Below are 12,073 nucleotides of genomic sequence, written 5' to 3'. Positions count from 1 at the left end.
CTTTTGCCCTTCTCCCCCGTCCCTCTTCTCAGCTGTTTCTCTTTCCCTCTTTCTTTCTCCCCTTCTTTCCCCCAGTCAAGTCTGTCCCGTATTGAAAAAAAAAAAGAAAAAAAAAAAGAAATTAAAAAACCCACAGTTAGGACAGCGAAAAAAAAAAAAAAAAAAGAAATTTCATTTTATTATTATTTTTTATTTGATAGGGAAAAAGTTTTCAGCCCACAGCAAGGCTCCAGACCAAATGTGAAGAAGGTCTTGATTGTAATTACTGATGGAGCATCTAATGACCGTGAGAACCTGGAAGGTGCAGTAGAGCAAGCAAAAAATAAATCAATTGCTCGATTTGTTATTGGGGTAAGCACTTCTTAGTTCTGCCATTCAGTCAACAAGAAATAACTGTTATTGTTGATTTGAGTTCTTTTCAGTGTTAGAGAGTATAATATCTGTGTGTAGATTTCATTTTAAATCAGGTGAGATTTAAGGACTGTATTTTACCAAAGTCAGCAAATGATCTTGAATAGTATGAAAACTTAATCATAGTTTTTCCAATCTCCAGGTGGGGGATGCATTTGATAAACCTGAGGCAAAACAAGAACTGCACAGCATTGCATCATCTCCCTCAGAAAAACATGTGTTTGAAGTGAAGAAATTCAGCGCACTTGAAGAAATAAGACAGAATCTACAGGACAAAATTTTTCCCATTGAAGGTACAAATATACATTCAACATTAAAGCTTTGTTAAAATTCCTGTCACATTGTATTCTTTTTATTGCATGTTACAAATTTTGTCTCATTTTAAGTTAAACAGCTTGTTGCTTTATGAAAAGAGCAATAAATACTCAGCACATTTATAATAAACAACAAAAAGTCATTTGAATTCTTTACTTTAAGAATAATTAAAATTTTGTCTTGTTTATTTTTCTGTCACAGAAAGCAGTGGAGAGTCGCTGAAAATGGAAATGTCTCAAGAGGGATTTAGTACAGTTTATGCACCTGAGGTAATTAAAACTACATGAAACTCATCAGACAGTCTAGTCTGATGAGAAAGAGAGATTCACATGTGCCACCTTTTGTAACTTGAAGGCAACCAGATAATTGAACACAGTCCAGATTTTAAATAAAAAAAATTATTGTATATTAAATGTATTTTCTGTGTACACTGTAGGGAATTCAGATGTCTATTGTTGGTGCAAACCAGTGGAGGGGAGGCTACGTGCAATACACAACAGGAGGCCAGAAGGTGAAAACATATGAGGATGTGTCTTTTGAGCCTGACAGCTATCTTGGTAAGAATATTACAGCTTTAACAGTCTAACTCAAACACATGTGATCATGTATATACACAGCTCTGCTGTAATTCTTTTACACAAACAAGTGGATCAGTTTGCACATGAACAAAATTTAAAAGGAGAAATAAGTTGTCTTTCCTTTTTTGATTACCAAATTCTAGGTTACTCCATGGCAATTGCTAGAACCCAAAGTGGTTCTCTGACAGTTCTTGGTGCTCCAAGATATAAACACAGAGGAGTTGTGGTCTCTGTTAACAGAGACAACTTTGAAAACCAAACGATTGAGCCGTTGGCATCACAGGTATGAATTTACAGCAAGACAGATCTGAATGACCTTGTAAAAAGAAAAATTACTATCATAATGCGGCTACCCCTTCGGCGCCAGCTGTGGGCTCAATGCTGGAGCCGAACAAAAACGCCCCGATAACGACTGTGTTGAGTCTGTTCCTTCCCATTCCATGCAAGGCCACCTGGGTTGGCTGGAAGACTGTTTACTTAGCCTAGCAGGGCGAAGGACACGGTCTCAGCTGAACTATGGACACGCACTATACTGATCACTCACTGACACATCACCCTCCCTATCCAACGCCACCTCCAACGCTTACCTCCCCTCTGATGTGGACATCGGGTCAGCTGGAGGCGCAGTCGAAAGATTGCAGCGGTCCCAGATCAGATGTACACACTGGAACACTTTCCCATGTTGCTTGTCTGTGTTTATTGTGCTATGGTGTGTTGATATCTGTGCATTCCTGTATTATCCTTTTGTGTTACACATTTCGATGTTTCTTTTTCCTCGCTACCTAGCCTGACCTGTCTCCCCAATGTGATGTTTGTGTATTGTATGTACGGTTGGCAAGGTCTGTCATCTCGGTGTGGGCAAAAGACCTGCAACTGACAAAATAAAGGCTATCTCATCTCATCTAAATTATATATAAATTATTTTTTCAAATAAAAATGTATATTTTTTTGCTTACACAGTATCAGACTGGTCAATATTTTGGGGCAGAGGTGTGTACCATGGACATAAATAATGATGACATCACTGAGCTAATCTTCATATCAGCCCCAATGTACATGGAGCCTGATAGAGAGGGAAGAGTTTATGTTTGCAGACTAACTGGTTTGGTAAATCAAAGTTTTATCCACTTCAATTAAATTAATTATTTTATTTGTCAACTTCCCTAATGATCATATAATATTCACTCTCCTGCTTTCAGTTTGTGGAGTGTAATTTTGATGATCCATTAGTACTAAGAGGACATGCAGCTGTCAAAGGAAGGTTCGGCTCTTCTCTTGCTGTGCTGCCTGATCTAAACTCAGATGGATTCAGGGATTTGGCAGTTGGAGCACCTTTGGAGAATAATGGTGAAGGCAGCATCTACATATTCCACAGTGAAGGAGGCGAAAGAATCAGTCCTACTTACTCACAGGTACACAGCATCAAAGTACTCACAATGATTATTAAACTTATCTGTGATGTAAAAGTGCATCTATACAACCTGCAGCTTTATTATTTAAAATATGTTCATTCACACAGAGAATTGCTGGCTCTGAGGTCCAGTCAGGATTGAAGTTCTTTGGCCTGTCAATCAGTCAGTCGGCTTTTGACCAGAGTGGTGATGGACTGCTTGACTTAGCGGTGGGTTCAAAGGGTAAAGTTGTCTTGCTGAGGTAAGTCAAAGATAGTCCAGCCATGTGTTACTGTTGTCACTGGTACTTTTTTGTGTAGGTTCAATTGTAATGAATAGAATACTGCTAAAAACTTAGTGTAAATGTAAAATTTTCTAATTATAAAAAAGGCACATTAATGTAATGAGAAATTCTGTTTGCAGAATTTGCACAGTTTACTTCAAAATGTACAGGAAAATACAGGAAAAAATGCATTTTTTTGCAAAGAAAAAAGGGTGATGCACACATGCAGCTACACATAGAGTTTAGCCGAGCTAAATTGAACAGACAGAAAATCAGCAGTAGCTCACATAACCACTTGTTACTCCCAAGGTATGCATAAGGGCATAGGACTCACCAAAAACGGACAACAGAAGATTGGAAAAACACTCTGATGAGTCTGGTCTCTAACAACAATGGTATCCACAGTCAGCAGATTTCAGTCCAATAGCACCTTTGGGATGTGGTTGAACAGGACTACAACACCTTATTGAATTTATGCAACTAAGAATTAAAGCAAAGGAGGGTCCATCCAAGTACTACCAAGGTGTCAGTAACAAACTTGGTGGTGATTGTAGATACTTCTTTAGAAAGCATTACAGATTTATAATGAATGCTTCCTTAAATCATTAAATTTCATTTAAAACATATCTGGTTGATGCCATATAATAAGAGAAAATGTTCTTTACTTAGAAAATTAACATCTCTCACTGACCCCAAACTTTCAGTAGCAGAGATATTGATAGAAATAAGTAGACATAGTGGTTTATAAAATGTGCAGTGCGAGTAAATCAAAGAAAAGTGCACACAGTTGTGAAGTCTTGATCAGAACATCCACAATGAAGATTAGCTGTCAGCTTAGTAGTAATTACAAAGGTAATAGTCATTCACATGTCTAGTTCATCATCTCCTTTCCCTATTATGTCCATTTCCAGATCAAGACCCATTGTAGAGGTAAAGTCTGAGGTGTCATTCAGCCCAGACCAAATCTCTACTCAGAATGTAGACTGCTCAAAACCATTGGAGAACACAGTTACAGTCTGCTTTACCATGAGCAGCTTGTCTACGAAAGAGCTACATGCAGGTTTATTATTGTTATCTGTTTCTAAATCACTAAACCATTCATCAGTTTACTTTATGTATGCATGTGCATTTGTAACATTTAAGTCAAACTCTGATCTATTCCAGCTCAAGCAAGGATTGATTATATGTTAACATTGGATACCACTCGCAAACCTTCAAAAAAACGAGCTCACTGTGTGAAAGAACAAGAGCAGTCTGGATCAATTATTGTCACCTTGGGGAAAACGTGTTTAACTGTAAAAATTTTTATTGAGGTAAATTCTATTAATAACATCACAATTATCAAATGAACCAACAGATGTTTAAGTCAGTAAAGAAAATATTTTAATTTTAGTCTTGTAGTCCTGCAACACTGACATCGCTCTCTTCTTGCAGGCCTGTCCAGAAGATGCTCTCAGTCCTCTTTCTAATGAGATTAAATTCAGTTTTTATGGTTTGCCTTCTGAGGAAAATCTCACACTAAGTCTTTCCCCGCATGCTCCAACAGCAACTAATTATCCCGTAAGCAATGTGCACTATAAGTGTACAGTTAATACATTTGCCTTTACTTTTTATGTAAGTCTGGCATTGAGAAGAACCTGTGCATTTGTCAGGTCTTCAAAGAGTAGTGACAAACACTAACTGAAAACACTGAATTAAAAATATTCAAGCCTTTCTAACTAGAGTCCTTGCACCTACAGAGGAACAAGATCCTTTTTAGAAGTGGACCAAGAATATCGTTAGAAAGAATTTTATCTTCAGTACAGAAAGTTTTGGTTAATGTTAGTCCATTTCACAGCAATAAGCATGCAGCTGCTTAGCTTGGTGACATAACCAGCTAACACTACTCACCTAACTTATAAAAGAGAATACATTCATTGTTGCTGTGGAATACATAGTAATACATACAGTAGTAAGGTCCATAGGTATTACATTTACTCTTCAGCCTCTGAAACTGTACAAAAATGATCTGTTATTTCTGAACCATTAATGCAGACATTTGTTCAACCCTTTGAATTAAAGCTAAATATCTGCACTTCAGTCACACATTGTTTGATTTAACACTGACTTTAGTGGTGTACAGAGGTATAATTACAAAACCATTGACTCAAATGCAAATGTAAAACTTTATAGCTGGGACAGTTGTTGTGCTGATATCGCCATCCGTATAAGGCATCTGTGACAGAAACTGTGTGTAAAGTATTAAGTTCTACCAATGCCACTGTCACTGCTAGCAGGCAGCATAGAGACTGCTGCTATATCTTAAGATCACGAGAATGGCAGCATTGCTAAATGACAGAAATTGGTGGAGTCTTTAAGTAGAATAAAATAGTTTCTTTATAGTTTTGAAATAAAATGAAATTATAATGAGTGAAATGTATAATGTAAATACACCATGCTTTCTTCCACAGTTAAATTTTGAGATCAACTGTGGCACTGACAAGAATTGCAATGATAACCTGAAGGTGGATTTCAACTTCACCAGGTGAGGCCCAGTTACTAAAGTTAAGCTTTACTTGTGTCACAGTCAGGCGACCGTGTGGCTCATGGATTTGAAAGGACCCAGCATGTAGAACACAGGAAGCCGACACGATCAACAAAAAGCCTAATTTAATGCTAATAGCTAAGTTAAAAATTATAACACATTCCTAAGAAAAGACCAAATCCCAAAACACAAGGGAATGGGAAATACAGAAAGAAGAAAAAAATCACACTCAGGGAAACACTGGGGAGGCAAAATACCTAGAGCCAAAACCCAAAAGACAATTACGTCACAAAACTTAAAAGCCTTCCAAGAATAATAAAACCAAGACTGGACACCAAAATAAAACCAAAAAAATAATCCAAAATTAAAAATATATGTATTAAAACATCCGCTGAAAATCTAACTCTGACATATTTATGATTAAATTCAAATTCACAAAAACCCCCAGAATTTGACAACTTGTGTGCCTGGAAATGTGCTACTTTTAATTGCTTGTACATGAAGTATAAAAACACTATTCTACTGAAACATTTGAATAAAATTTATAGCCACTCTGTCAAAATTCTCCTTCCATATGATTAATAAGTCACAACAAAGCTGGAAAGAGAAATAAAGAAACAAAAATAAAAAGAAGAGAAAAACACTAACACAAATAGTAAATCTGTTTACGATGGCGTATGAGGGACACAGAAGAAAAAATGTTATTTATTATTTTGAGAAAATTCGAAATGTGGAGATTACAATTGTTGTTTCAAGACAAACTGCCATGGCTACCGTACCCTCTGAGTCAATGAAATCGTACTTCAGAATCGTGTCATGCACTGTGTAAAGCAGGCAGGATTGGGGGACCCCATGAGGGAGAGGGGAATGAGGGAGAACACGACCCCAGACAGAGGCAGACGCAGACATTAACCCTCTCAGGCTAAAATTTAGTTTTAGTTGCTAATGCACAAAACAATACCTGCAGTGGTACTTCTGAGTAAAACAAACTCATAAAATATGTATGTGGGGTAATCAGGTTGTTCGCTTTTACTTGTTGCAAATCTGCAACGCCTGCCTTGAGAGGGTTAAATACACAAGGGAATCAGGGCAGAGAGGAAACACCTTGGGAACATGGCTGGCAACAATCAAATAGATGGGACAGGTGGAAGCAAAACTGAATATGAGGCACATGAGACAGAAAACTATCCAAGTAAAACAGGAAGTACGAGGAACACAAACACTGGGACGCAAAATGATGGAACCCAAGCAACAGAGGGAGGAGAGAGAAAGCGAGGGAGGAAAGAGGGCGAGAGAGCAAACAAACAGACATGCATAGACATCACTAGAGAAACCGGCAGATACACAACATGAAGACATCACTCACCTAATTGGGGAGGACATACAGAAGCAACACTACGCCAAACAGAACACAAAAGGAAACAGACTAAATGAATAGGAAACTAAGAACAAGAAACAAACGATGAAACAAAGAGGCACAAAGAAGTCCAAAAGTCCTTGAACCAAGAGGAAGAGTGGATTAGTAAAAAATGAAAAGGCAGGTAATGGACAGATGTAAAGATATCGATGGTTCACTAATTCATCTACTCAAGGCATCTTGTAGAGGGTATAGCATCTGTAGCAACAACTGTTATCTGCACATTTAAACTGTTTTTTCCCCAAATAGTATTTCAACTGTTTCTCGAAATTTAGACTTAATTTTTTAATAATGAATAATATATATTTTTTGTAATGTGGCCCTAATACTCTTTCATGTCTATTTGCCTGGAGACTCCATGTGTAAAATCTTTTTTCTGCTTGCTACGATGATTAAATAACCAATACTCAGTGCAGTCTGTCTTTCCCCTGTTAGTGGGATGACTGTACAAATGTCAGGTTGAGTTTTTATGCTATTTCATCATGTTGTGGTGCACAATAAAGCATAGCTATTTAAAAGACTGCAATATAATGAAATATAATTGATCAGAGAATTACTCATGATGGCAGAGATTATCTACTAAGAAACCTCCCAAAATTAACTTTTCTCTATTTGAACTCGTTTTATATATTTTATTTTCAATTTTACTAGGTCATAAGCTGAAATATTGTACAATTTGATAAACACCATATTGCCTCCTAATGCCGAGTTTTAAGCATTATCCTACCCTGTGTCAGACTGGCAATCTGTCCAGGGTATACTGCTGGCCCTTGCCCAATGTTAGCTGTGATAGCAGTAGAAAGTGAGTGGATGGCTAATCAGTAGATGCTAACATGTTAATGCAATAAGTTAATATACTACATCCCTTAGGATCTGTAAGTTGTTACCATTTTAACATTCAATTGAAAACTACCATAAATTTAGCATTTTGTGCTTTTAGCTCAGCTGTCGTCTTGTTTTCCTCTCCTTTTATTCTCATCTGGCTTCATACTCCACAGATCCTCAGAGGTTAAAGTGGGCATTGATGAGCTTTTGAATGTCACAGTCACAGTGGAGAACAGAGGAGAAAACTCCTACAACAGCCATGTTATTCTCACGTATCCAGCTGGACTCTCCTACAGGAAGTTCACGAGTCAGCAGGTAAGGCATCAGGATCAAGTCTGTATCAGTTCATCACTGATCTGCTGCTCTTCCAATGCATCTAGAATCTTTTTTTCCTAATAAAAGGGAAGAATTGAGTGCAACTCCTTGGACAGTGAAGATGGTTTATCACGAGGAAGGACAGACTGTACTATTGACAAGCCCATTTTCAAGAGCCAAACTAAGGTTTGTTTTTTTTGAAAAAATCTTTTATCAATTTGTTTTTTCTGACTTTTGCACAACTTAAGGACAACGAGAAGTCACTCATCTCTCTCATTCCATTAAGGCTTCCTTCATTGTCAGCTATGGGATTGACACCAATAGTCAATTTGAGAGGAAGATATTTGTCACTGCAAATGCCACCAGGTACTGTTTCTCTGGTACATGTACTTTTCATTTAAGCAGTAGACCCACAGATACAGTATAAATATGTTCACCTCTCTCTTTCAGTGGAAATCAGGAGCATGCACCTACAAGTGAACTCTACAAAAAGAAATTGATTGATGTAAAATACAGCATTTTTATGACAATTAAAGGGTATGTGTTGTTCTCTTTGTAACAGAAAAGGAAACAAAAAAATAGAAAGTGACAACTATTCTAATACATGGTATTTAATCAATCTTTAAAATATGTCTGTTTAGCTCCCCCAGCTATAACAATTTCACATTTGGGAAGAATGATTTGCAGAAACCAGTCCAGCAATCAATCACGGTAGAACATGACATGTGTATATATCTGTATTTTGTAAAGGTAATTCTATGATTTAGATCCAACTATTATGCTTATCTCTTGTTTTCTTTTCTTGTTTAGCTAACAAATGATATCAGAGCACTTCATAATTTCACTGTGTGGATCAAGGTTCCAGTGAAGCTTGGGGGAAAAGACATTTGGGTGCATCCGAACAACCTACAGGTAATATATATGCAGTAGTGTGCAAAAGTCTTAAGTCACCCTTCATTTCTTTATATTTTGCTATCAAAGATAAATGTAAGTGGTCTTGAATAATAGTTCTTTAGGCTTTCTAAAGGTTTTGCTGTGTTGAATATTAAAGGAGGAGGTCATACCAATATTGACTTTCAAGCCAAAGTCTACACACTGTGTCTTATTTACTATATATCGATGTATGTTTGCATTTTTCAGTAAATTGTTGCAACTATTTTCCATTTTCCCTGCAAAACATAGAGAAATTATGGTGGCTCAAGGCTTGTACACAGTATTGTATGTTGTTTTAGGTATTGACTACAAAAATGGCTCATGCTTAGCAGTGTAATACATGCATGTGGTAACATTGGGACCATAAATCAAATGTATTATAGATTGCAGACTGTAAGAAAGGAAGTTATGAAGAACCACATGTTAAAGACTTTGTTCTTCAGATCCAAAAAAATAAAGTAGTGGTAAGTATTAGTCTAAACATTGTAGATTTAATATTACAATGGATCAACTTTTGTTGCATTTAGTCTTCTTTAAATGATCCACAGGACTGCTCTGTGGCCATGTGTAGAGTGTTTGAGTGCCTGACATCTATGGAAAGGCAGGAGAAGAGGACGTATGAAATCTCTGGAAACCTCACTTCACAGTGGATAGAGCAGGTAACTGATGGGACGTTTATGTTAAGTGCTACATTAGGGTTTTTTTTTCACGTCACACTTCTTCCTTACTTGGTACTACTAACTCATATATATATATTTTCCTATATATATTTATTTTCTTTTTCAAATTCAGCTCATCTCTCTTGATTTTTTCTTAGATTGGACTTCAATCTGCTAAATTACTCTTGACCAGCCAAGTCAGTCTGAAGTACGACCAAAGCAAGTACGTCTACTTTTCAACAGGGTCTGACTACAATTCTCCTGTTCACAAGGTGAGCACTTGTAATATATATAGTATATAATGTTATCTTGATATAATAATAATAATAATAATAATAATAATAATAATAACAGTTTCCATTTTATTTACAAACTGTCACTTCATCTTTCAGATTGAGGCAGAGGTAGAAGTGTACCCTGAGCCAGATTTTATCAAAGAGATCATTGGAGGATGTCTGGGAGGGTTGATTTTTCTGATTTTACTCACAGTTGTCCTGTATAAGGTGAGATGATGATCACACTTTTTCAATTAATTTTTTCATAAGAAAAGCTATTAGAGAACGTGGACAAATAATTAAATTTTCTTTTCATTAACATAATTTTTATGCACAGTTACTTGAATTTTATGTTTTTCCTTGCACTTCTAGGCTGGATTTTTCAAGAGTAAATATAGCAAGGTAAATGCTGAAGAACCGGAAGATGGTCCAGGATAAAAACAAAGGTTCATATTTGTAGATCTCTATCTAATCTTCAAAGAAGGTCTGAAATCCCTCCCCTGCTCGCCCATTTCCTTACAATAGAACTTCCTACCTGGTGGGCAGGACCTGACATAGCAAAATCGGTATGGCCCGGATCTGGCCCACACAGTGTGCTTACAAATGGCCCACATACCGCAAAGAATGACGGCCCTTTGGTGGCCCAGATCTGGTTTGCCAGAGGTGGCCCACACATGGGCCAACACAAGGCCAGTGCTGGCCCAGAACAATTTCAGCTCTGGCCCCAGATGTCAGCCTAATGTGTACCTTAATCAAGCCATGTAATAACAACATGTGCCAGAACATAATAGTGCAAAAGTAACATGACGAAACTCTGTTCGGACAGCGAATGGACTGATTCTTATATAGTGCTTTTCTACTATCAGAGATTACTCAAAGTGCTCTATACGACATGCCACATTCAGCCAATCACACACTTTCTCCAAACTGAGTGCTTCCTAACCACATTATACACATTAAAACTCTTGACATGCAGACTGGAGGAGCCAGGGATCAAACCACTAACCTTCTGATCAGTTAGTCACCTGCTCTACCGCCTGAGATACAGCCACCCAGTGGTAAACATGAGTAAACCCTCACTAGGTTTTGGATAAAGTTGGCTACCATAGCAGTATAGTATTGCAACATGGCATTTGGGTCTTCTAACTAAAATAGGAAAATAGGAACATAAATAGTGCCATCATTGCCAGACCTGGCCCACATCTGGTTCACATATACCCTGCCATGACACCAGTCAGTCAGAAGTGCCAGCTTGATGCCGGATCTGGGCCAGACCTGTTTTCTATGAGCCTGGGCCACATAAACCAAACCACAATCGGGCCAGATGTGGCATGCTATCACATAAACAGTGCCATCTACGCCAGGGCTGGCCCATATCTGGATGACACCACTTACCATTCCAGAGGTCAGCCAGCAGTGCCGGCTTGACACCAGATCCGGGCCAGACCTGTCTGCTATGTGGGACCTTCGAAATGGGAACATGAAATGAACTGAAGAGATCTGAAAAGTAAATCTGAAATTGTTTATTCTCTTTTTCTGGACCCAAAAAGTAAATAAAATTGTTCAAATTAAACTGTACTTATATTTAACACAAGCACCTGAAGACCACCTGAAGACAGTGTTTTTAGAGGCCACACTATGAAGGGTTGTGAAAAACTATCCTGTATAACAGACACTTATAGTAGTAAGTGTCTGCTATACAGTCATTTGCTTTCAAGTTAAATTTAATGCACAATATGGAAGGATACTCAAATAAAATGGTTGAGGTTGAATATAGTGAAGTACCTGAGTAGATGTAGAGTGATTCTGAAACAGTCCTGTAAAGAATTATGGTATGAAAGTTTTTAGAGTGACTGTACTATTTTTTTAAAGGATAATAATAATTGCCCACCATGAAATATCTCTGTATTTATATTTTTACAAACTGTATGTTTGTAGACATTATTATACAGCAAAAAACTTTTCATGTCACCCTGTAATGTATAATGAATGAAATTTAATATATTTTATATGCTTAAAAGCAAAGGTGGAAAGTAACGAATTACATTTACTTGCGTTACTGTAATTGAGTAGTATTTTTTGTGTATTTGTACTTTTTAAAGTCATTTTTCAAGTCGGTAATTTTACTTTTACTTAAGTATATTTTT

General features: G+C 37.2%; 1 protein-coding gene across 1 annotated transcript in view; it reads left to right on the top strand.

The window, feature by feature from the left end:
• The window catches only part of LOC102194721 (integrin alpha-M-like), a 21,124-nt gene extending 10,579 nt beyond the window's left edge, over nucleotides 1-10,545 (top strand). Inside the window, exons 8-30 of the mRNA XM_005753139.2 lie at nucleotides 201-351; nucleotides 554-704; nucleotides 928-995; nucleotides 1,163-1,283; nucleotides 1,448-1,587; nucleotides 2,265-2,411; nucleotides 2,504-2,716; nucleotides 2,824-2,957; nucleotides 3,890-4,038; nucleotides 4,143-4,291; nucleotides 4,413-4,538; nucleotides 5,429-5,502; nucleotides 7,918-8,059; nucleotides 8,147-8,245; nucleotides 8,346-8,425; nucleotides 8,510-8,596; nucleotides 8,701-8,770; nucleotides 8,870-8,971; nucleotides 9,376-9,456; nucleotides 9,541-9,651; nucleotides 9,810-9,923; nucleotides 10,044-10,154; nucleotides 10,299-10,545. Coding sequence (XP_005753196.1) covers nucleotides 201-351; nucleotides 554-704; nucleotides 928-995; nucleotides 1,163-1,283; nucleotides 1,448-1,587; nucleotides 2,265-2,411; nucleotides 2,504-2,716; nucleotides 2,824-2,957; nucleotides 3,890-4,038; nucleotides 4,143-4,291; nucleotides 4,413-4,538; nucleotides 5,429-5,502; nucleotides 7,918-8,059; nucleotides 8,147-8,245; nucleotides 8,346-8,425; nucleotides 8,510-8,596; nucleotides 8,701-8,770; nucleotides 8,870-8,971; nucleotides 9,376-9,456; nucleotides 9,541-9,651; nucleotides 9,810-9,923; nucleotides 10,044-10,154; nucleotides 10,299-10,364 — 2,686 coding nt within the window. The 3' untranslated portion in view covers nucleotides 10,365-10,545. The remainder of the gene's footprint in view (nucleotides 1-200; nucleotides 352-553; nucleotides 705-927; nucleotides 996-1,162; nucleotides 1,284-1,447; nucleotides 1,588-2,264; nucleotides 2,412-2,503; nucleotides 2,717-2,823; nucleotides 2,958-3,889; nucleotides 4,039-4,142; nucleotides 4,292-4,412; nucleotides 4,539-5,428; nucleotides 5,503-7,917; nucleotides 8,060-8,146; nucleotides 8,246-8,345; nucleotides 8,426-8,509; nucleotides 8,597-8,700; nucleotides 8,771-8,869; nucleotides 8,972-9,375; nucleotides 9,457-9,540; nucleotides 9,652-9,809; nucleotides 9,924-10,043; nucleotides 10,155-10,298) is intronic.
• Nucleotides 10,546-12,073: the final 1,528 nt, after the last annotated feature.

The sequence above is a fragment of the Pundamilia nyererei genome, unplaced genomic scaffold (assembly GCF_000239375.1).
Source record: "Pundamilia nyererei isolate P.nyererei 1_Seehausen unplaced genomic scaffold, PunNye1.0 scaffold00407, whole genome shotgun sequence".
NCBI lineage: Eukaryota > Metazoa > Chordata > Actinopteri > Cichliformes > Cichlidae > Pundamilia > Pundamilia nyererei.
The sequence above is the reverse complement of the archived record's forward strand: the minus strand, read 5'-3'. Positions and strand labels throughout refer to the sequence as shown.